The sequence below is a fragment of the Chiloscyllium plagiosum genome, unplaced genomic scaffold, assembly GCF_037043375.1.
Source record: "Chiloscyllium plagiosum isolate Xiang-an unplaced genomic scaffold, Cpla_swu_hap1 HiC_scaffold_2, whole genome shotgun sequence".
Lineage (NCBI taxonomy): Eukaryota > Metazoa > Chordata > Chondrichthyes > Orectolobiformes > Hemiscylliidae > Chiloscyllium > Chiloscyllium plagiosum.
The window spans coordinates 15,392,160-15,417,992 of NW_028270140.1; the positions used below are offsets into that span (position 1 = coordinate 15,392,160).

General features: G+C 44.6%; 1 protein-coding gene across 7 annotated transcripts in view; it reads right to left on the reverse strand.

The window, feature by feature from the left end:
- ppp1r3b (protein phosphatase 1, regulatory subunit 3B) overlaps positions 1-25,833 on the reverse strand; it is a 112,655-nt gene that overhangs the window by 31,603 nt on the left and 55,219 nt on the right. For 2 of the 7 annotated variants that reach the window (XR_015759581.1, XR_015759578.1), the window contains exons 1-2: positions 2,452-2,467; positions 2,049-2,169 (exon numbers count right to left, since the gene is read on the reverse strand). The exons of 2 other annotated variants lie outside the window; for them this stretch is intronic. Coding sequence is in view for 1 of the 5 variants with exons in the window: in XM_043720032.2 (XP_043575967.2) it covers positions 2,049-2,161 (113 nt within the window). In the remaining 4 variants the exon portion in view is untranslated. Of the gene's footprint in view, positions 1-2,048; positions 2,170-2,451; positions 2,742-25,833 lie in introns of those variants that run through there. 3 more of the 7 variants (XM_043720032.2, XR_015759582.1, XM_043720088.2) reach the window with 3 other exon arrangements.

Sequence of the window (25,833 nt, forward strand, 5' to 3'; positions counted from 1 at the left end):
TTATGAGGTCCTTCTAGATGACAAAAACGATAATGTTTTATCTTATCCATCCAAAGAAGACTTTTTCTACACTCCATTACAATATCCAATTGCTTTCTTATCAGCCAAATTTTCACTTGGTGTCACAAAGCAGGAACTATGCTAATTTCTGGACCCTGAACACACCCTAAGAGGAAACAGTCAATCTTTTGGATAGATTAGGGTGGTGCTGGAAAAGCACAGCATTTCAGGCAGCATCCAAGGAGCAAGAAAATCGACATTTCAGGCAAAAGCCCTTCATCAGGAATGAGGCTATGATGAAGGGCTTTTGCCCAAAACTCCGATTTTCCTGCTCCTTGGATGCTGGCTGACCTGCTGTGCTTTTCCAGCACCACTCTAATTTTGACTCTAATCTTCAGCATCCGCAGTACCCACTTCCGCTCAATCTTTGGGATAGTCTGCCTGGTTTTATTAAGGGAAGGCCATATCCTATTGAGTAAGTAACAATTGAATTGAATTGAATTGATTTGAATTAGCTTTATTTTCACTGTATTTGAGTACATGTGACACGTTCACAAGTCACCACTTATGGTGCCATTTTAAGGACATGGTACCTCGGTACAGGTTCTTCACTACACGTTCTTAGGGGAAAAAAAAGAAAAAGGAAGAAATGATACCAAAATTCCAGGTGCATTGTAGTGGATAATGAGGAAGGTTACCTCAGGATACAACAAGACCTTGATCAGATGGGCCAATGGGCTGAGGGGTGGTAGATGGAGTTTAATTTAGATAAATGCGAGGTGTTGCATTTTGGAAAGGCAAATTAGGGCAGGTCTTATATATTTAATGTAAGGTCCTGGGGACTATTGCTGAACAAAGAGACCTTGGAGCGCAGGTTCATAGTTCCTTCAAAGTGGAATCCCAGGTAGACAGGATAATGAAGAAGGGATTTGGTAAGCTTTCCTTAATTGGTCAGAAGATTGACTATAGAAGTTGGGAGGTCATGTTGTAGCTGTACAGGACTTTGGTTAGGCCACTTTTGGAATATTGTGTGCAATTCTGGTCTGTCTGCTATAGGATGTTGTGAAACCTGAAAGTGTCCAGAATAAATTTACAAGCATGTTGCTAGGAGGGTTTGAACTCTAGGGAGAGGCTGAATAGGATGGGGCCATTTTCCCTGGAATGCCAGAGGCATATGGGTGACCTTATAGAGTTTTATAAAATCATGAGGGGCATGGATAGGGCAAATAGACAAGGTCTTTTCCTCAGGGTAGCAGAGTCCAAAACTAGAGGGCATAGGTTTAGGGTGAGAGGGGAAAGATTTAAAAGGGTCCTAAGAGGCAATGTTTTCATTGCAGAGGATGGTGCTTGTATGGAATGAGCTGCCAAAGGAAGTGGTGAAGACTGGTACAATTACAGCATTTAAAAGGCATCTGGATGGGTACGTGAATAGGAAGTGTTTAGAGGGAAATCAGCCAAGTGCTGGCAAATGGGACTCGTTTAATTTTGGAAATTAGATTAGATTAGATTACTTTACAGTGTGGAAACAGGCCCTTCGGCCCAACAAGTCCACACCGACCCGCCGAAGCGCAAACCACCCATACCCCTTACCTAACACTACAGACAATTTAACATGGCCAATTCACCTGACCTGCACATCTTTGGACTGTGGGAGGAAACCGGAGCACCCGGAGGAAATCCACGCAGACACGGGGAGAATGTGCAAACTCCACACAGTCAGTCGCCTGAGGCGGGAATTGAACCCGGGTCTCTGGCGCTGCGAGGCAGCAGTGCTAACTACTGTGCCACCAGGCCGCCCACTAAGGTCTGTCTCCGTGCTGTACTGTACGGCTCTATGATTCTAAATAACATGTCCAATATTACAGACCATAGGAATAAATTAGAAAACAGAGAAATAAAAACTTCCCACACCCCGACAGTGCTTGAAGAGCTGTCACCTGAGCCGCCCATGGGATGCCTGCCTTCAGACTGCTGAACTGCCCTCCCTCCTGTTGGGAAACTGAAGGATAACTCTTCCATCATTTAACAGATTTCTTCAGGAGCCATACCTGCTGTCTGCTGAACCAGCCTCCGAAAGGCCCAGACCAGTATTTTTGGCAAGGCCCAAAAATTCTATCCCAAGAGTCCGCCCTCCACTACTGTCAGGGCTGTCACTTCTCATTGTTGATCCTGGTGTGAAGAATTAAAATTGTACTGTATAAGTTTGAATCTACATTGCCTGTGTTCGTCACCACCAGTATAAAGCAATATTTCTACTTAACATTCTCTCCAGTTAAAAGTCTTTCATCCATTTCTAAAACTAACTCACAAATGCCTTATCACAGAGACAAGAAGTACAGATGTTATTCACAATATTATCTCACAGACCTCCATGAGAAATTGACAAACTCTTTATGGTTAAATGATCCACAAAGTTGTTTTATTACAGAATTGGTTAGATTTCCACTTTACCTATTTCCTACTGTGGCAATTCCGCAGTGAAGTATTTGTTAGGAACTGTAGACCGAGGAGAAATCCAGTTTACGTGGGAGATGCCTCGCTACAAGAAATGGTTCAGAGGTTTCACAATGACGTAAAGTTTTTATTTCCTTTGGGAGAGATTGTTTTCAATGCGTTCATTAAAATCACAAGCAGATTGAACAGGCAGTGAGCAACCACTGTCACAGTGACATTACACATTTGCCGTGAGAATGCAGGATATGTCATTGGGAATGTTTCCAACACAGCAGGCGCCTCCATAAATAGCCATTGTCAGTCCTTATCAACTTCATTGATATGTTTGACACCAATCCAATCCACATTGAACACAGAGCAGGTTGTTGTGACTGGAACTGAGCAATACTATTGTTTTCTGCTGGCACACTGCCAAGTTTCACTCGGGCAGCATTGATTGCAGAGGGGTAACATTAGATCACTGGAGAAGTCTGATCTACCTGATGTGTACATCAGAAGATGTGGGACAACTGCCCCTTGATTCTCTGGAATGTACAGTTGGCAAGCAGTTGGCAACCAATTGCTTAAAGAATGATCTTCTGAAATGAAATATACTTTATCAATTTTCGTCCAGTGAAAATTTAAATAAAATTATGTAGGATGTTACAACTCTAAAATAGCCATTTAGCACATTGAAAATATGCTTTTAATGAGGCTCCACAACAGCTCTACACAATGACTAAAATTAATGCAATAAACATCGATAATGAGGAAATTAATAGAATTAAAGACTGAACCAATCCCATGGTAGTAAAGGAAGTAGGGGAGCACATTGCGGATTCCCTAACTATAATCTTTCAGAATTCCCTAGTCGTCCTGGATTGGAAAACTGCACAAGTCACTCCTCTTTTTAAGGAAGGCGAAAGAGGAAAAGCAGGGAAATTGTTGGAGTCTCTCGTCACGGATGGGGTAATTGAACACCTCAAACATTTTAATCAGGGAGAATCAGCATGGATTCGTAACAGGTCATCCTGACAAAGCTCACCAAAGTTTTTGAAGAGGTGACTAAAGTAGTGGACAAGTGAATATCTAAGAATGTCGTTTATGTAGACTTCCAGAAAACATTTGATAAAGATTAATAAAGTTTGATAAAGAGACTGTTATCTAAGGTAGAAGCGCACAGAACTTAGGGCAAATTACTGACACAGCTGAGAAATTGGTTGATTGGAAGGCAACAGAAAGTAGGATAAGGGGTATGTACTCAAATTGGCAAGATCTGACTAGTGGTGTGCCACAAAGAAAAACTGAAATTGCTGGAGAAACTCAGCAGGTCTGGCTGAATCTGTGGGGGGAAAACAGTGTTAAGATTTCAAGTCCAGGGACCCTTTAAATGCAATAGCTAGATAAAAGAGCTTAAATCCAAAGGTGAAGTGAGAGTGACAGCCCTTGATATTAAGACTGCTTTCGACCAAGTGCAGCATTAAGGAGCCTAGCAAAACTGAAATCAATGGGTATTAGGGGGGCAAACTCTCTGTGGTTAGAGTCATACTGACATATAGGAAGATGGTTGTACCTGTTAGATGCCAGCCCCAGGACACCTCTGCAGGAGCTCCTCAGGGTAGTGTTGGGCTTAACCATCTTCAGCTGCTTCATCAATGACCTTCCCTCCATCATAAGGTCAGAAGTGGGGATGTTCGCTGATGATTGCACAATGTTCAGCAACATTCATGATGACTCAGACGCTGACGCAGGAGGAAGTGGGGACTGCAAATGCTCGAGATCAGAGTCGAAGAGTGTGGTGCTGGAAAAGCACAGCGGGTCAGGCAGCATCTGAGGAGCAGGAGAGTCGACGTTTCGAGCATGAGCCCAGCTATCCGTTTCACCCTCATCTCCGACCTATCACCATCCCCCAACTTCCACCTTCATCTACCTATCACATTCCCAGCTACCTTCCCCTCAGCATCCTCCCCCATTTATCTCTCAGCCCCCTTGGGCCATCCCTTCATTCCTGATGAAGGGCTCATGCTCAAAACATTGACTCGCCTGCTCCTTGGATGTTGCCTGACCGCCTGTGCTTTTCCAGCACCACACTTTCAGATACTGAAGCAGTCCATGTTCAAATGCAGCAAGATCTGGATAATATCCAGGCTTGGGCTGACAAGTGGCAAGTAACACTCATGCCAGACAAATACCAGGCAATGACTTTCTTCAATAGAGACAATCTAACTACCATCCCTTGCCATTCAATGATGTTATCATATCTGAATCCCCCACTACCCACTTCCTGGGGGTTACCATTTGCCAGAATCTCAACTGGACTCACCACATAAACACATTAGCTACAACAGTAGGTCAGAGGATAGGAATATTGCAGTGAGTAACTCACCTCCTGACTCCTGAAAGCCTGTCCATCATTTTCAAGGCCAAGCCAGGAGTGTGATGGAATACTGCTCACCTTCCTGAATGGGTGCAGCTCTCCCTAAGGACATGTAGGTCTATAATAGGTGGACTGCAGCAGTTCAAGAAGGCAGCTCACCACCACCTTCTCAAGGGTTACTAGGGATGGGCAATAAATGCTGTCCCAGCCAGCGATGCCCATGTCACACAAGTGAATAAAAGAAAATAAATTCATGATGTGGAATCAGTTTAGGTGGAATTAAGGAACGGCAAGGGAAAAATTTCACTGGTTGCCTCCCTGTAGGACAATGTATAAATCAGGAACTAATAGATGCGTATAAGAAGGGCACTACAATTGTCATAGATGATCTTAATCTGCATATTGCCTGGACACATCAGATGGACAAGGAAGACAAATTTACACAGTGTATCATGAATTGTTTCTTAGAGCAGTACATTGCAGAATCTGCCCAGGAACAGGCTACTTTGGATCTAGTAATGTGCACTGAGGTGGGATCTGTAAGAGATCTCATAGTTAAGGATCCTGTATGGTGTAACAATCACAATGTGGTAGAATTTCACATTCAGTTTGAGGAAGAGCAACTTGGGTTTCAAACCAGCGTCCTCAACTTAAACAAGAGCAATTACAGAGGGTCTGAACAAAGAGTTGTCCAAAGCAGGCTGGGAAAACACACTGAGCGGAAAGTCAGTGGATGGACAATGGCAGAGGATTGAGCACATAGTTCATAACTTCCAACAAAATTATATTCCCGTCAGGTAGAAAGACTCAGTGAGAAGGATGAGGCATCTGTGCTTCACAAAGACAGTCAAGGACAGTATCCAAACAAACACTGAGGCTTACTAAGTGTGAAACAGGTGGTAGGCCAGAGTATTGGGAGCAAATGACTAAGGGAGAAAATTGATTATGAAAGTAAATTGGTAAGAAATCTAAAATCAAACGGCAGCAGCTTCTAAAGAGATTAGCTTACGTAAACATGGGACCCTTGGAGAATGAGACTTGGGAACTGATAACATGGAAATGGCAGATAATTAGAACATCCTTCACAGTGGCATTCACTGTAAACATCTCAAACATAACAGATAAGGAAGGAGTTAATGGGAGGAAGGATCTTTTCTATCATCTCTTTCATGCGAGACAAAGTATTTGACAAACCAATGGGATTGAGAGCTGATGCTCTATAAAGAATGTGGCTGCAGAAGTAATGGGAGAAAGTGAGGACTGCAGATGCTAGAGATCAGAGGCGAGAGTGTGATGCTGGAAAAGCACAGCAGGTCAGGTAGCATCTGAGGAGCAGAAGAATCAATGTTTTGGGCATAAACCCTTTATCAGGAATCAATGCTGCCTGACCTGCTGTGCTTTTCCAGCATCACATGCTCGACTGCAGAAGTAATGGCGGCATTGGTCAAAATATTCCAAAATTCACTGGATTTTGGGAGGATTCCAGCTGATTGGAAAACTGCTAATATGAACCCCCTGTTCAAGAAGGGAGAGGGACAGAAAGCAAGAAACTAAATGCCAGTTAGGGTAACATATATTGTTGGGAAAATGCTAGTGTCCATTATTAAGGAAGAAATGGCAGGGCGCATAAAAAGCATACACAATTGAACAAAATCAGCATGCTTTTGTGAAAGGGAAACCATGTTGTACAAATTCACTAGAATCTTTTGTTAGGATATGACAAACTGGTGATAAAGGAGAACAGGTAAAACTTGGATTTCCAGAAGGTATTCAATAAAGTGCCACATAAAAGGTTAGTGCACAATTGCGTCCATTTCCAAAGTGAGGCTCCTCGATTTATACACAATTCTACAGCAAAGATCTGCAAAGGTTTAGCATAACATTCTCTTTTTTATAGCCTTTTCTGAAATCAATAAAATCCCATATACGTTCTTAATTGCTTCTACAACTTCCCCTGTTACCTTTGAAGATTATTGAAAATGGAGACGTGTCTCTCTGCAACCCTATTCCAAAGCATCATTGAAATTACATTCTATCATCTGTATGTTGTTGCAGTAAACACTTGTACACATTAAATTGCATTTGCCCCATGTCTGCTTATTTCACTGACTATCTTGCTCACTATTTACTACAAGGGTAATTGACATAATCTCTGCCACCTCACAGTAATAGAGTCATTACTCACTCCAACTCTGCATTAAGATTAGGGTTAGGGTTAAGGTTAGGGTTATGGATAAGGTTTGGGTTAGGGTTAGGTATAAGGTTAGGGTTAAGGTTTGGGTTAAAGTTAGGGATAAGGTTAGGGTTAGGGTTAAGATTACGGTTGGTGTTAGGGTTAAGGTTAGGCTTAGTGTGAGGGTTAAGTAAATGTGCACCTCACCAAGTGGGCTGGACTACAGCTCTCAGGTTTGTAAGCACCATGTCCATTCAAAGGGCTCAACACCTGTGATAGGGTTAGGGTGAGGGTTAGGACTACAGTTAGGGTTAGGATTAGAGTTAAGGTTAGGCTTGATGTCAAGGTTAAGTAAATGTGCACATCACCAAGAGGGCTGGACTAGAACTCTCAGCTTTATAAACATCATGTCCACTCAAAGGGCTCAATGCCTACCTCATTCTCTTCAACTACTAATCATTTCTGCCCTCTGCACTTCCTACTTATATATGGGAACACCTCACCATCTCAATAAATTTTGAGTTTGGCATGATTCTGAATTCTTCTTTTGACATCTCTGCCTCTGTGCCCTCTTCTTTGACCAAAACTCTATGCTGACACCATGTAGAAAAACTGTTAATGTTTTGACTCTTCTTCAGAACTGAAAAATGATGGAAATTAAGCTTTTTTTATACTTTTGACAGAGGTAGATGAGAAGCGAGTGGGCAGATGGTATAGATACCCAATGCAAAAGGTAAAAGGATTGTGAACAGTGGAGGAAGAGGAAAAGAGATGTGACAAGGGACTAAATTAAGGTGTGAAAAGAAGAAAATTAGTCCTTGCAATGAAGGAGTGTAACTAAGACACAAACACAACAAGGTTGTAGGGGAAGGGAGGGGAGAGACTGTGAAAATAAACGGAGAACAGAAATAAAGTGTTCGGTTTCTGAAATTATTGGATTCTATGTTGAGACCTCAAGTTTGTAAAGTGCCTAAGTGGAAAATGAGTTGTTGTTCCTTGAGCCGGCACTGTGCTTCATTGGACAGAAATGTCAGTGTCAGAACAAGGTGGTTTCTTAAAATGGCAAACAACTGGGAGGTCAGGGTCATTCCTAGATTGCTGTTGGTCTTGGAAATTGAAAGCAGATCACAATGTCATAGTGAAGTCAGTCGATTAGACTGAAAGATGCCCAAGCAAAACACTGTTTTACCTTGACTGACTGTACAACAACCCCCCTGTCTGACTGAGGCAGGCTCTCCTTGACCTGACTGAGGACTGCTCCCCTTTGATTTTGAGACATGGCCATTTGATTGATACAAACACAGTGAGTTCCTTAAGTAGGCTGCTGCGTCATGCTATGTAGCAACTTGTCCACCTCTTGACTGATGACTGCCCACAAAATGCCTGACTTTTTAAATTCAATCATGGGAAGTTGGCATTGCTGGCATTACTTGCCCATTCTTCCTTGCTCTTGTGAAGGTGGTGATCAACTGCCTTCTAGAGCTGCTGCTCTCCATTCCTTCTAGAGATAGACACTCATATTCCTGCCCAACATCTTGAATTACGACTCCCACTCTCATTCTTACAGCCCCAAGCCCTGTCATGACAGTTTAGTCAACTACATTACTATGGGTCTAGAGTCCCCTTTGTAGGCCAGACCAATGCCATCCATGATTTCTTGATTCCTGATGTGACCTAAGAATGGGAATTACATCAGTAAACTGAAAATGTTTGGGATAATTGTTTCATGGTCATCATTAGAATTTCAATTTAATATTTTTACTGAATTCAAATTATACTGTGTGCTGTGGTTGGTTTCGAACCTGGATCCTCAGATCATTACCTGGGTATTTAGAGCAACAGTCCAGTGAAAATACTATCACCAGCACTTCCCATTTGTGGCTGTGCTAAACAGCAAGTTACGAAAGATGCATTGTAGTCCTTTAAAGAGGCACTGAGATGACAAAATACAAAAAGGCAAGGCAAGGCAAGAGAATGTGCGTAGGTGCAAAGTGAGTGTGTGCTCAGCAGTTCCATGATAAAGCCTGGTTCAGTCTATGGGCTGGTGCTTGTATAAGCACACAGTGCCCTCCCAGCAGCATTGCAAGGAGAGGTCGCAGTGCACTCCAAAGCGCAGCATTGAAGTGCAGAGCCATACTGTAAGTGGATCAGAGATGTACCATAATGAAATGGTGAGTGAGGCTGTTATGTGTTGGATGCCAAAGGTACGGAGATAGGCAGTGCGTGCTATGGCTGTCAATGGAGTGTGTCCTGAGATGCTGGTGGCCAAGTGTCAAAGGCAGAGTTACTGAGAAGCAAGGGGCAAAACAGAGCATCCAGGTCCCCACTTGGTCTTTCTTGTCAGGAATTCTCAGCATCTCCTACCTGGAAAATGTTCACCCACAGCCTCTTCCACCAGGCAGAAGATACAGAAGCTTGAACACATTCACCAGCAGGCTCAAGAACAGCTTCTTCCCTGCTGTTACTAGACGGATGAATGGATTGTCTAACTTCAAATAATGTTGATCTTGCATGGTGCACCTTCTGTGCAGTGTAACTTGTATGCCTCACTCTGTCTAAGCACCCTTTGATCCATATATCCTTGCTTGCTATGATCTCCCTAAATTGCTCGCAAAACAAAGCTTTTCACTGTACTTAGGTACACCTGACTACAAAAAAATCAAATCAAGTCTAGCTTCTTACCAGTGGGTGGGAGAAAAAGCAGATGCATATTAATGACTTGAGTTTAAGTAACAACGAACAATAATCTCTGTTACAAGATCTCTCACCACCCACTAGTGAGAATCCAGTCTTCACATTTTAGTCTTAGTTGGAAAGCATGACATTTTGGTCTTGATGTTGAGAAAGGCCTCTCTCCATATCTCATCCAATTTTCTCAAATTTTGTGTCATAGCCTATATTATTCAGGACGTAGGAAGATTCTGCCCAATTTTTCGAGAGCAGTATAATTCTTCATCAGAACTTCTTTGTGCCAAATTCACTGAAGTTTTCAAGTATTTTCTTATTTTGTTTCCAATCCTAAGCATTCCCAATACTTTGCTTGAATTGTTCCAAAGTTCCATGAACTTTTAATTTTGGAGGCTTAGTGCAAAATAGAGTTCTCACTTACAAAATGGAACCCTCGATTAAACTATCAGGGAGGAGGTGATGTAGTAGGAATGTTGATTGTTGGAAAAAGTCATCTGGTTCACCAATGTTCTTAAAGGAAGCAAACCTGTCATCCTTACCTAGTCTAGCCTATTTGTGACTCCAGATCCACAGCAATGTGGCTGACTTTTAACTGCCCAATGCACAATTAGGAAAGGGCCTAGCCAGTGACTCTGACATCGAATGAACAACTGGAACAAAATACATGAACAGAGTTTTGCTTTGGTTGGAAATATTCCAGCTAGTTTTACAAGTAAGAAAATCAATTCCTTTTCATTCATTCGTGGGATGTGGGTGTCGTTGGCTGGGCCAGCACATATTGCCTGTCCCTAGTTGCCCTCGAGAAGGTGGTGGTGAGCTGCCTCCTTGAACTGTTGCACCCCACCTGCTGTGGGTTGACCCACAATGTTATTAGGAAGGGAATTCCAGGATTTTGACTCAGCAACAATATGTTTCCAAGTCAGGATAGTGAGTGTCTTGGAGGGGAACTTGCAGGTGTTGGCGTTCCCACATATCTGCTCACCTTGCCCTTCTAGGTGGAAATGGTCGTGGGTTTGGAAGGAGTTGTTTAAGGATCTTTGGTGAATTTCTGCAGTGCATCTTGTAGTTAGTACATACTGCAGCGACTGAGTGCTGGTGGTTCCTGACCCAAACTGTCTCCATCTCCCTCAATTTCAATGTGAACTGAGATGAAAGGTGGCTGGTTGACTAGCCCAATCCACAGAACTAGGATGTAACTTAAACATGAAACACTTGGCACACTGTATTGTTATTCTGATTCTTTATATTTCAGGCCAGCTGAGATCCCCGAGTGTTAAACAATCCAGTAACTTCACCAAGGTTTGAGCTTAGTAGATCCAGGAGGTGAAAGTCTTTACTTCAGATCTAGATATCTTCCTGAAGTGACTCCATGATGAATCACAGAATCATTGAATCCCTACAGTGTGGAAACAGGCCTTTTGGCCCAACAAGTCCACTGGGACCCTCAGAAGCATAATCCACCCAGACCCATTCCCCTTACGCGATATTTACCCCTGACAAATGCATCTAGCCTACATATCCCTGAACACTATGGGCATTTAGCACAGCCAATTTACCTAGCCTGCACAGCTTTGGATTGTGGGGGGAAACCGGTGCACCCAGAGGAAACCCATGCAGACACACGGAGAATGTGTAAATTCCACACAGACTGAGGCTGGAATCGAACCTGGGTCCCTGGTGCTGTGAGCCACCATGCTGAGAGGTCATGGCCTTTCACCAAGGGCCACTGATCTCTCTACCAAGCCTTTGACCCTCCCCACCACTAGCATTTGAAGATTTTCACGTTCATCAAGTATCTACTGCCCCCTCCCCAGTGATCAATAGTGTACCCAATTAATCCTCCCCAATTCAGCCCCAACACCATCCTGCTAAACCCTGCAGATGACTCCCTTTCGAGCATGGGAAACTCCCCTTGCTCCCCCAGCCCATCACCCCTCTCCTCTTGCCCACTGTGGGACAAAAAAAGAATTTTCTGATGTCTCGGTCTGTGGATTTGGTTGAACTTAGTTTTACCTCTACTGCTTGTTCACATTATAGTCAAACTGAAGGGGACAGAAAAGGGATTCACAGAGTTCATTATTGACTAAAAATTGGAATAGAGCTCCTTTCCCAGTTTATGTGGCTCAGCTATTAATGGGAATGTCTCACTGGGTGGCCAGGGAAGTAGAAGGAAAATATTTTCCTATGGTTTAGGGCTTGACACAATTTAAACCATGTCCTCCTATCCGAGGGAGTAGTTTGCTTCTACTGCCCTTCCATCACCAGTGTTTTAAAAATACTTTATTTGAAGAGTTTTTAAATGGCACCACACACTTTCAATTTCAGGTTACAACAGAATCAATTATGCAAAACATGGAACTGCACAATTACGTTGCATGCTCCAATGTTTGGGAAAGCCCAAGAAATGAGATTAAATGGCATGGTGGAGTGAAACAGTGATGATTAAACCCGCTCCATGCAATTTGTGGCTTCTGATCTGCTGCAAAAAGATTCAAGAGTTGAAATTCTCCCTTGCTACTCAATTGCAAGGATCAGTTTAATCCCCATCATCGATATTTTCAAATTGAATGCAATTCAATTCACAGGAAATGAAAAGAATACAGAGGAACCTCGATTATCTGGCATTCGGTTATCCAAACATTGGATTTTTCAGCAAGATCGCAAGGTCCTAATGCTCGGCTAAACTATGTTATCCAGCATTTGATTATCCGGAATTCGATTAATCGAACGAAATACTCCCCACCCGTGTCCCTCAGATAATCAAGGTTTCTCTGTACATTTTTCCCAAAAATCCCTGTTGTATTTGATTAGACTAGATTCTCTACAGTGTGAAAACAGGCCCTTCGGCCCAACAAGTCCACACCGACCCTCTGAAGAGTAACCCACCCAGACCCATTTCCCTCTGACATGCACCTAACACTATGGGCAATTTATCATGGCCAATTCACTTGACCTGCACATCTTTGGACTGAGGGAAGAAACCGGAGCACCTGGAGAAAAGCCCGCGCAGACAGGGGAGAATGTGCAAACTCCACACAGACAGTCACCCGAGGTTAGAATCGAACCTGGGTCCCTGATGCTATGAGGCAGCAGTGAGCACTGAGCCACTATGCCACCCCCATGTTGCCCAGCTGCAGAGCACAAAAGATTAACAAGTAATTCCTGGAGATTTCCAGGCAATTCAGGAAGTCTGTCTTGATGCAATAATCCGGTTGAGGCAATCATAATATGGAGTAAGCAGACATTCACTTCATATTAAAAACTGTAATATGACGAAAGCATAAAGTAATACAAGATACGTGCAATTTATTTTGTCCTTGGCTTTGCTGATGTAAAACTGCTGTGGAACTGGTTATTATTAGTCACAGAGTTCATTCAGGTTGTTGGCTGGGGGATGATCAGCTCGTCATGGAATGTTTTGGAAAGTTTCCACTCAGTTTGGATCATGTGATGAGAACATGGGAAGCCTGTTAAGGTCACAGTCACTTTGGCTGTAAACAGGATTTGGTGATGTGGGACAAGGAGAGGTTTAGAAGGGGAGCAGTAATTTTTATCAGTTGACAAGGCTGGCAGGGACAAAGCAATATATTTTATTTCCAAAAGGATTAAATATTTAACACAGGCTGACTAAGGGTAACGAAGTTTGATTTTTCACTCCAATATATCAATTGTTACTATCTGACATTACAACGAGCAGGAAAAAGGATCGTTTCTAAATTTTGTACAAGTTTCTGGAGGTTTAGCTGTTCTGCATACAGAAAGCTTTCTTCAGGAAGGACACTTCTCTATGTATTATAATGCAACAATGGCCCTGATGTTTATAGGGAGGAGACAGAAAAAGCCAATAAGGCTGCATTAATGGAGAGTCATAGAGAAATTACAGCACAGAAGGAGGCCATTTTAATCCATTCCAGTTTACTGCAGAACAATCCGTATTGCTTCCCATTTTTTTCCTGCAGTCCAGCAAGGTTTCCCTCCAGTCCCTCAAACTTGTCAAATGCTCATAGAACTTTATCAAAAGTATCCGTGTCTCTTTCATAACTTGATGAATTACAACATCATCGGCCCAATTGAACATATTGTGTATACACGTGTGCATATTTATTCAGATGCAATTTGGAGCGATTCTATATCTTAAGAACCCTTTTCTCCAAGTTGCCCAATCCTACATTCTATTTAACCTATCTCTGCTATTGATTCTTCCTGGCAGTATTATTTCTTCTGCTATTGTTTCCAAATGTGATTATTCATTCTATTTCAAAGCTTTTAAAAATATACTTGACCTCATTGCTGCCTTGCTTTGTTTCGCAAGTAGGTTTTTATTTCTTTTTAAATACAGCAATTAAAATAGCAATTAAAATTTCTTTGTCTCAAAAGCTCATGAACTCTTATCTAGCAATGCTGTATCCCTATTAAATGAATATTTTTCCACAACTTTACTGTCAAAACGGGGGTTTCCTGCCTTCTATGGGCATAATGATGATGGCTTGTCTTTCACAGTCGAATAGCTAATGCCCATCCTTTTCCAAAAATTTGCCAAATAAACTTTGACATCTAAATAAATTCTTTCTTCCTGCACTAGTATTGAAGCTCCAAAACTTGTTTGATTCCTGGCTGAGTGTCTAATCAGCACTGTTCCTGCAGATTTACATTTCTTGATGGAATCTACCTTCCAGCCGTGACTAGTTTCTAGCTCACAGTTACTTCTACAATTCTCTTACCAGGTCTGAATTAAAACATTTTACCATGAACTATTATTTCTATTAATCTTTCCACTTGTTGCCCTGCAAGCTGTCTGTGAGTAGTTCTTAATGCTATAAAGTCTTTTAGCCATGAATTTCCAACATGACTCCTGGGTCTGCCAGAATTCTCACCATTGTTACCACAAGGCATAGAACATAAAGGCAGAAGAAGGTCATTCAGCCCAATGAGTTTGCTCTGCCATTCAATAAGACCATGGTTAGAGATTTAAAAAGTCTGCAGATGCTGGAATCCAAGGTAGACAAGCAGGAGGCTGGAAGAACACAGCAAACCAGGCAGCATCAGGAGATGGAGAAGTCAACATTTCGGGTGTAACTCTTCTTCAGGACTGGGGGTGGGTGTGGTAGGGGGGGTGCTGCAGATAAAGGGGGGGGGGTAGCGAGGTAGGGATAGGTGAAGACAGGTAGAGGGTATGCACTGGTTGGTCATTGGGAGGGATGGATCCAGTAGGTGGCTGGAAGTAAGGGTCGATGAGAGGAATACAGAGGAACCTCGATTATCCGAATATCAATTATCTGAAAATTCGATTATTCAAAGGAGATCTCGAGGTCCCTACAGAAATATTACATCAAAGTCATGTGTCCAACACTGATTGCGTCTTTTGTTTACAATGATTAAAACTGCTTAAGAGAACAGTCCTGGACTGATGGGAGAGCAGGCACCATCTCCAAATGACTGACCTCCACCCGCTCTCTCTTTCCACACTTTCCCTGGGGTTCTACAATGGTGAGTACCCGAAACCTCCCTTCCCCAGATAATCTCTCTGACATTGTCCTGTACCTATCAAAAAGTTACAGTAAAAAGTTGTGTGTGTGTGTGTGTTATTTGGAGACTCACCCCACAAAAGGCAGTAGCAGCAGCAGTCTTGTTGTTGGTGCCCAGTTCTGCTGACACGGAGGGGGGGTGGGAGCGGGGGCGGGAGCGGGTGGTGTTGGGGCGGGCAGGGGCAGTGTTGGGGTTTGTGTTGGGGGTGAGCGGGGGCGGTATTGGGGCAGGCAGGCAGGGGGTGGTGTTGGGGGTGGGCGGGTGGGGGTATGTGTTGGACAGGGGCGGGGGCGGTATTGGGTGGGCAGGCGGGGGTGATATTGGGGGCAGGGGAAATATTGGAGGTAGGCAGGGGTGATGTTGGGGGCAGGTGGGGGGCAGGGGAAGTATTGGAGGTAGGCGGGGGCAGTGTTGGGGGTGGGCGGGGGGATGCGTTGGACGGGGTTGGGGTGGACAGGGTTGAGGGTGGGCGGGGGCAGGGTCTCACACGCGGTGTGCTGCAATTTCCTGAAATGGGGAGCAGACTTAATAGGAAACTGCAAGCCCCAGAGAAGAGGCATTGAATTGATTAACCGAATAATCAATTATCCGAACAAAATAGTCCCGCCCATCTCATTCGAGTAATCAGTAATCGGGGCTGTGAGGGGAGTCAGTAATGGGAAGGAAGGTTATTTGAAATTGGAGAACTCAATGTTAAGTCCTCCAGGCTGTCGGCTGCCCAGGCAGAAGGTGAGGTATTGTGCCTCCAATTTTCAGTTTGGTTCATTGCGGCAATGATGGCGGCCAAGGATGGTCATGTCGGAAAGGGAGTGGGAAGGGGAATTATATGGGCAGTGACTGGGAGGTCAAGTCGGCCACTGTGGGCTGCAATGCTTGGTGAAATGTTCTGGGTGGGAGGAGGTATGGTCCAGTTAGTTATGGGAGTCTGTGAGTTTGTAATAAACATCCGTCTGAAGACTGTCCCCGAAATGGAAATGGATAAGTTAAGAACAGGGAGGGAGGTGTCTGAGATGGAACAAGTGAATTTGAGGGCGGGGTAGAAGTTGTGGGCAGTTGATGAACTGCTCCAGTTCAGCCTGGATGCAGGATGTTGCAACGATGTAGTCATCGATGTAATGGCAGAAGAGTTAGGGCACAGTGTCTATGTAGGTACTGAAGAGGGACTGTTCGATATAGCCAACAAAGAGGCAGGCGTAGCTGGGGCCGATCTGGGTGCTCATGGCCACCCCCAGGATTTGTCCTCAAGAGTCCCCCTGGTCTTCACCTACCACTCCACCAGTCTCCACATCCAACGCATCATTCTTAAACACTTCCGCCAACTCCAACTAGACCCCACCACCAAGAACATCTTCCTTTCTACACCTCTCCCAGCCTTCCGCAAGGACCATTCCCTTTGCCAATCCTTCGCTCGCACCACTCTCCCCACCAATCCCTCCGAAACCCCAGGTACCTTCCCCTGCAACTGGAAAAGATGCAAATCTTGTTGGTACACCCCTCCCAACCTCCCCCTCACCTCCATCCAGGGCCCCAATCAGTCCTTCCAGATGAGACAGAGGTTCACCTGCCTCTTCTCCAACCTAGTTTACTACATCAGGTGCTCTCGATGTGGTCTTCTCTACATCGGGAATACCAAACGTAAACTTAGGGAATGGTTCCCCAACCATGTCAGCCAGACCTGCAGGGTCCGACCTGACCTCCCAGTCACCGCCCATTTTAATTCCCCTTTCCACTCCCTTTCCGATGACCATCCTTGGCCTCCTCCATTGCCACAGTGAATCAAACCGCAAATTGGAGGAACAACACCTCATCTTCTGCTTGGGCAGCCTACAGCCCAGAGGACTCTACATTGGGTTCTCCAATTTCAAATACCATCCTTCCCAGCCCCTCCCCTCCCCTCCCTTCCATTCCTCCCCATCGACCCTTCCTTCCAGCCCCCTACTGGATTCCTCCCTCCTATCGCCCAGTCAAGTCGTACCCTCTACCTGTCTTCACTTATCCCCACTTCACCACCCTTCCCCAGCTCCCCCTTTATCTGCTTCCTATCGGAAAGATGTTGTGAAACTTGAAAGGGTTCAGAAATGATTTACAAGGATGCTGCCAGGGTTGGAGGACTTGAGCTATAGGGAGAGGTTGTACAGGCTGGGGCTGTTTTCCCTGAGCATCGGAGGCTGAGGGGTAACCTTATAAAGGTTTATAAAATCATGAGGGGCATGAATAGGATAAATAGACAAAGTCTTTTCCCTGGGGTCGGGGGATCCAGTACTGGAGGGCATAGGTTTAGAGTGAGAGGGAAAAGATATAAAAGAGACCTAAGGGGCAACTTTTTCATACAGAGGGTGGTACGTGTATGGAATAAGCTGCCAGAGGAAGTGGTGGAGGCTAGTACAATTACAACATTTAAGAGGCATTTGGATGGGTATGTGAATAGGAAAGGTTTGGAGGGATATGGGCCGGGTGCTGGCAGGTGGGACGAGATTGGGTTGGGGTATCTGGTCAGCATGGACGAGTTGGACCGAAGGGTCTGTTTCCATGCTGTACATCTCTATGAATCTATGATATAGGTTATTAATTTTGAATACATCTTGCACTTTTTTTTGTTGTATAATTGAAATGCCAGATTTCTTTCCGTGGAACTGGTGGTTATTTAAAACAGTCACTCAGTGCCTGGAGTCGTGTCCAACGACTCAAATGGGCCAGATGTTTTTACTGTCGACAATTAAGCAATTCAGATCAATACTTAACTGGTCAACCCTCACTTATTTTTAGTACAAATTTGCAATTTCCCCAGGCCTGTGAGATTGGATGCAGCCAAAAAAGATATTGACAGATACGTTTCAACATGGTTTATTAAATGTGCAAACATAAGAGAGATCAGAACAAATAAAAACAAAGCTAACTGTTCGAATAGCTTGAGTCAAGGTTATATACTTTTGCAACAAGAGTTATATGTCACAGTTGGAATTTTATGTCCCAGTTGTCATATAACTAGAGGCTGGCTTAAAATCAGGACTACTATCAAAACTAAAACCCATCACTCCTTGCAACATGGCCAACAATTTGACCATAAGTAATTCTATGGGTTATTCATCTTCATTTCTCAATACTTCCAAAAGGCCTTTGATAAGGTGCCACATGGGAGGCTGCTGAGCAAGGTGAGGGCCCATGGTGTTCGAGGTGAGCTACTGGTATGGATTGAGGATTGGCTGTCTGACAGAAGGCAGAGAGTTGGGATAAAAGGTTCTTTTTCGGAATGGCAGCCGGTGACAAGCGATGTCCCGCCGGGTTCAGTGTTGGGGTCGCAGCTGTTCACATTATATATTAATGATCTGGATGAAGGGACTGTGGACATTCTAGCGAAGTTTGCCGATGATACAAAGTTAGGTGGACAGGCAGGTAGTACTGAGGAAGTGGGGAGGCTGCAGAAGGATCTAGACAGTTTGGGAGGAGTGGTCCAGGAAATGGCTGATGGAATTCAATGTGAGCAAATGCGAGGTCTTGCACTTTGGAAAAAAGAATAGAAGCATGGATTACTTTCTAAACGGTGAGAAAATTCATAAAGCCAAAGTACAGAGGGATCTGGGAGTGCTAGTTGAGGATTCTCTAAAGGTAAACATGCAGGTTGAGTCCATGATTAAGAAAGCGAATGCAATGTTGTCAATAATCTCAAGAGGGTTGGAATATAAAAGCACTGTTGTGCTACTGAGACTTTATAAAGCTCTGGTTAGGCCCCATTTGGAGTACTGTGTCCAGTTTTGGTCCCCACACCTCAGGAGGGACATACTGGCACTGGAGCGTGTCCAGCGGAGATTCACACGGATGATCCCTGGAATGGTAGGTCTAACATACGAGGAACGGCTGAGGATCCTGGGATTGTATTCATTGGAGTTTAGAAGATTAAGGGGAGATCTAATAGAAACTTACAAGATAATACATGGCTTGGAGAGGGTGGAAGCTAGGAAATTGTTTCCGTTAGGCGAGGAGACTAGGACCCGTGGACACAGCCTTAGAATTAGAGGGTGTCATTTCAGAACAGAAATGCGGAGACGTTTCTTCAGCCAGAGAGTGGTGGGCCTGTGGAGGCTGGGACGCTAAATGTCTTCAAGGCAGAAATTGATAAATTCTTGATGTCACAAGGAATCAAGGGCTACGGGGAGAATGCGGGTAAGTGGAGTTGAAATGCCCATCAGCCATGATTGAATGGCGGAGTGGACTCAATGGGCCAAATGGCCTTACTTCCGCTCCTTTGTCTTATGGTCTTATGGAAATTCATCCCATTTATTCAATTCAGTTGGAGGAAGAGTTTCACCTCCAGGCAGCTGCTTGAGAAAGTGCGCTAGTTGGTCACACATTCCTGCAGCAATGTGCCCCCCTCCTATCGCTGTCCGATTGATTGGTTTGGAGGCAATTGCCTAATCTATAATCACCAGGCAAGTTGTGGTGTGCCAAACACTGGCATCAGTGCAGTTCCACAGATTCACCACTAGGACAGCAGGCCGGAAGCTCAAGAAGGCAAATTTTGAAGACAGAAGTCACAGATTAGATTAGGTTCCCTACAGGGTGGAAACAGGACCTTCGGTCCAACCAATCCACACCGACCCTCTGAAGCGTAACCCACCCGTACCCATTTCCGTCTGATTAATGCACCTAATACTATGGGCAATTTAGCCTGGCCAATCCACCCTAACCTGCACATCTTTAGACTGTGGGAGGAAACCAGAGCACCCAGAGGAAACCCACGCATACATAGGGAGAATGTGCAAATTCCACGCGGACAGTTGCCCAAGGCTGGAATCAAACCTGGGACCGTGGTTCTGTGAGGCAGCAGTGCTAACCACCATGCCGCCCACACAAGTGCCTTTTCAAAGAACAATACAGCATGGGAACAGGCCCTTCGATCTCCAAGACTATATTTTTATAGTCTCCCAAGGGATGTGTTTGTGCTTCTCCAGGATCCACTAAATTACCTCAAGACTTATCTTTACTGGGCCTTTTCTATATCATCATCCATAGCGCTGTTTGATTACAATTAATCTCTAAAATGTACATCAGAAGGCCTCAAATTCCATGTAAGAAAACCATTGGCATAACTGCCAGGTAATGTGGAAACCTGTGCTTTACACATGGCATTTGTCACTGGCCATATCACTGGGGCTAATAGGGTACTGAGGAGGAGAGTGTGAGGACTGCAGATGCTGGAGATCAGAGTCAAAAAGTGTCTTGATGAAGAGCTTATGCTCAAAACGTCAACGCTCCAATTCCTCAGATGCTGCCTGACTGGCTGTGCTTTTCTAGTACCACATGTTTTGACAGGGTATTGAGGAAAGCAATCTCATTTTGTGGCCATTACCACCTCAGTGAGGCCAGATGAATGCATCCAAAATGAACTTCATTTCAGTGTGCGGAAGCATTTGCTGATTTGACTGTGATTTGCTTTTATGCCAGTCTGAACATGTAACCTGTTACACAGCTGTCAGTGTATTCTCAACAATTTACCGAAGAATCACAGCAATGTAATGGCACAGAAGGGAGGACAATCAGCCATCTCTGAGTTCCTCTCTCTCCATCTCCTTAAGTTTGAATAGACCAAATATCTCTCTGTATCATTTCTCCAGTGGCAGAGATCAGTATCATGACAATTTTCTAAACCACCTCCTGTATTTTAAATGTTGCTTTTCTTCATCAAGGGCAGCATGGTGGCTCAGTGGTTAGTACTGATGCCTCACAGCACCAGGGTCACAGGTTCGATTCCAGCCTCAGGTGACTGTCTGTGTGGAGTTTGCATATTCTCCCCGTGTCTGCGTGGGTTTCCTCCAGTGCTCCTGTTTCCTCCCATAGTCCAAAGATGTGCAGGTCAGGTGAATTGGCCATGCTAAATTGCCCGTAGTGTTCGGTGAAGGGGTAAATGTAGGGGAATGGATCTGGGTGAGTTACTCTTCGGAGGATCGGTGTGGACTTGTTGGGCCGAAGGGCCTGTTTCACCACTGTAGGGAGTCTAATCAAAAGACCTGAATGACAGATACATTGAAACCAGAGTGGAGACTAATCACAGAATGACATAATTCTGGTGCTCAACCAGTTAGAATGTATTCTTTTTTCTATGGTGACTATTGCATCTGAATCTTTTCCAATTTCATGTTTAGATATTTCAATATAATTCATGGCATATGAGAGTTTCTTTTCTTTCTGAGGGATTGAATGATGACTGTACTTGTGGGTTCATATCCCACCACTCCACTTCTTTACATTTTCAATCAAATTCACTTATTAGGGAATGAACTATCAGACAGGATTGTGGAAATCATTGTTGCTATTCCCAAATTGCTAAGTAAATTGGATGAGAAAGATCAATTTTTAAGGGGTTCTTTCCAATCAATGCTCAAGGATTTGTGTTTATACCATCTATGCCACTCATAGATAGACATGTTAGTGGAGATCTGCCTTTGTGGTCTACATAAACCTTCAACTCCATGAAGCTTCCTGCAACAGGAGCCTACTAGATCTCCAAATCTGCCAGCTGCTGAGATGGGATGACATGGTGGCTCAGTGGTTAGCACTGCTGCCTCACAGTGCCAGGGACCCGGTTCAATTCCAACCTTGGGTGATGTCTGTGTGGAGTTTTTGCTGTGTGGCTGTGTAAGTTTCCACTCACAGTCTAAAACGTATGCAGCGTAGGTGTTTTGACCATGTTAAAATGCCAACAGTACCCAGTGATGTGCAAGCTAGGTGATTTAGCCATGAGAAATGCTAATTGGGATGGTCTTCAGAGGATCAGTTTGAACTTGATGGGCTGAATGGCCTAAATCCACACTGTAGGGATTCTATGAAATGTTGCTGGCAAAGTTAGCATTTATTGACCATCACTAACTGAGGAGCTTACTAGGTAGGTTCATTGGGTGGGTAAAAGTAAGCTATCTCAGTGCAGAACTAGACTTTCATATGGTTACATCGGAGTAAGGATGGCAGTGATCCTTCCTGAAAAATTGGACTTTATGTTGGTCACATGGTCACGGTCTTCTATTTCCAGATTTTAATAAATTGACTTCAAATCTGTGATGTGCTAAATTGGTATTTGAACCCACCTACAGTAAAGGCTGTTTAAGGCTACAACACTTTAATTTCTGTCATCACCAGAATAAACCATGGAAGACCGTCTCCACCGACAGACCAATAGGCACACAATAAATTGACTTGCTGCGCTGGGAAGTTGAGTGAAGTTTATTAATATTAGACAGTATCAGAGAAAGTGTCATAACATCTCAAGGCTCACTTGGCTCATTCTATCTGACTTTATGCATTGGGAAGTGGTTCTATCCATTAGCAGGTCAATCTGCTCTCAGGCTGTCGCAAATAGGAAAGGCCTCTGCCCACATGCTTTATTTTGGGCTGGGTTTTGCTCTGTGCAGCAAACATATTTCCTTCTTGCTTACTGGGATGACCTGCAAATGTTGTGCAATGTATTTAAGCAATTAAACAAACACGTTCTCAATATATGTAAACAATTTGTGATTATTGATTTTCTCTGGCCTGCATGTGGAAGTATGGCACGTTTCTCGTATGATCCTCCTTTTGTCAATTCAGAAGAATTGTATCCAATTGGAAGAAACTGCCATGCAAACAGGTGATACGTCAGGCCCAATGGACACAGTTGTTCATTTGTGTGCACATTTTTGGGGCAAATTGTGCTGCATGTTGGCATTGCATTAGTGCATGTGCAATGAGTGACCAGAGGATACTGCATGTACAAAGCAGGTAGATCATGATGTCAATCAAGACATAATGTTCATAGAATCATAGAATCCCTACAGTGCAGAAGCAGGCCATTTAGCTCATCAAGTCCTTACCGGCCCATTGAAGAGCATCCCAGCCAGACTCAACGCCTACCCTATCCCTGTAACCCTGCATTCCCCATGGCCAATCTACCTAACCTGCACATCTTTGGACTGTGTGAGGAAACCGGAGTTCCTGGTGGAAGCCCACACAGACAACTCAAGACAATTCCCCAAGGGCTGGAAGTGAACCTGGATCCCTGGCGCTGTGGGACAGCAGTGCTAACTATTGTTTTAATCCAACAAATTTGGAGCACAACTCTCCCCTCTCTCAATCCTGCATCATTAAAACAGAGGGAGAAAGTGAGGATTGCAGATGCTGGATATCAGAGTCAAAAAGTGTGGTGCTAGGAAAGCACAACTGGTCAGGCAGCATCCGAGGAGCAGGAGAGTCGAAGTTTTGAGCATAAGCCCTTCATCAGGAATGAGGCTTGTGGGCCAAGGGGGCTGATGGATAAATGGGAAGGGACTGGGGGAAGGTAGCTGGGAACACGATAGGTAGATGAAGGTGGGGGATGATGGTGATAGGTTGGAGTGGATAGGTGGGAAGGAAGATGGACAGGTAGGACAGTTCAAGAGGGTGGCGCCAAGTTGGAGGGTTGGATCTGGGATGTGGGGGGGGTTTGGGGAGATGAGGAAACTGATGAAATCAACATTGATCCCAAGTGGTTGGAGGGTCCCAAGGTGGAAGACGAGGTGTTCATCAGGAGTCGGATGGCTAGGATTTGGTGGTGGAGGAGGCACAGGACTTGCATATCCTTGGTGGAGTGGGAGTGGGAGCTGAAGTGTTTGGCCTCAGGATGGTGGGGTTATTTAGTGTGTGAGTCTTGGAGATGTTCCTGGAAACATTCTGCAAGTTGGCTCCCCGATGTAGAGGAGCAACGGATACAGTAGATGACGGATGTGGAGTGCAGGAACTTCAAATCCCCCTCTCACTCTGCCAAGGACATGCAAGTCCTGGGCCTCCTCCATTGCCCAATTCTAGCCACCCAATACCTGGAGGAAGAATGCGTCATCTTCTGCCTTGGGACCCTCCAACCACACAGCATCAATGTAGATTTCACCAGTTTCCTCATCTCCCCTCCCCCCACCTCATCCCAGATCCAACCCTCCAACTCGGCACCGCCCTCTTGAACTATCCTGCCTGTCCATCTCCCTTCCCACCTATCCACCCACCCTCCGCTCCAACCAATCACCATCATTCCCCACCTTCATCTACCCATCACATTCCCAACTACCATCCCCCCCAGTTCCAATTCCTTCCAATTTTCTCTCAGTCCCCTTTGGCCTGCCCCACATTCCTGATGAAGAGCTTATGCTTGAAATGTTGACTCTTCTGCTCCTTGGATGCTGCCTGACTGGCTGCGCTTTTCCAGCACCAAACATGGGAGCTGTAGCAAGCCTTCCCTTGAATTTGGATGAAGGAATAAACCCCTCGCAGAGCAGAACAAGCTGCTGGAAGAGGGAAGAGGAGGAGAAAGGCTCCTCATTGGTGGCCATATCTACTGGGAGTGTTCATGGAGCAATTCTTCTCCATGAGCCACAGCCAGAAACAGCACTGCATGGAACACCTGTGCCTCTGTAAGAATTCCCTCACCTGCCCAGCTGCAGCCCCAACCCCAGAGGAGTGCATAAAAAAACACATGGCCAGAGGCTGTGAGGATGAGCATGTCCTGCAGGCTGGAGTTGGAAATATTTGCTGCCCTTTGTTGTCTAAGGGAGGTAACAGCATTCTCTTTGGCCAGCGAGAAGTCAGTGGAGTAAGCACACAAAGAATAGAATAGAATCCCTACAGTGTGGAAACAGGCCCTTCGGCCCAACAACGACTCTCCGAAGAATAACCCACCCATACCCGATTGCTCTATATTTACCCCTGACTAATGGACCTAACAGACACATCCCTGAACGCTATGGGCAATTTAGCATGACCAATTCTTTGGATTGTGGGAGGAAACCCACGCAGACAAAGGAAGAATGTGCAAACTCCACACAGACAGTCGCCAGAGGCTGGAACCGAATCCAGGTCCCTGGCACTGTGAGGCAGCAGTGCTAACCACTGAGCCACCGTGCCACCCTTTTGTTAAATCGTGGCCCCCATGTTTGGGGCTGGAGCCCTACACTGACCAACTATGAATACATGGTTTGTCACCCTTTAACAAATGAAATTTAAGATTAGATTTGATTACTTACAGTGTGGAAACAGGCCCTTCGTCCCAACAAGTTCACACCGACTCTCTAAAGAGCAACCCACCCAGACCCATTCCCCTACATTTACCCCTTCACCTAACACTATGGGCAATTTCTCATCTGTCATAAATGGAAGATTCCTTATTTTTTAAACTTTGCACTCCTCATTCCATCTTCCCCCATCCCTGACAAGTAGTATCTTTTCAGCATCTCCTTTTTGGGCAAGTATTCTTTTAGAAAGTAACTTCGCCTTGTTTAGGAAGTGAACCTGGCTTACTTATTCTGTTACTGAAAAGTTTATCTGTTCTTTACTGTTCACAATTGTCTCATGTTGACACAAAAAAAAGTGAAACTAATCGCACAATTTGCAGGCTTCTCCTTGTTGCAGTGTTTCACTAATTGGATGCACATTGCTTTGTCACCAAATCTAAGCGACCAAGGCAAACAGATATGTGAGGACTGGGTGATAGGAGCTATCTGCTGTCAGGGATATCAGAAGAGGGAAGATAAGAAGGGGGTGCAGCATGGGGATGAAGAGACAAGGATGCAGACACATAGACAGCTTTTTTCCAGCTTGCTCAACTATGAAGAACCAAATTACCCATTTGGAGCCTTCCACATCC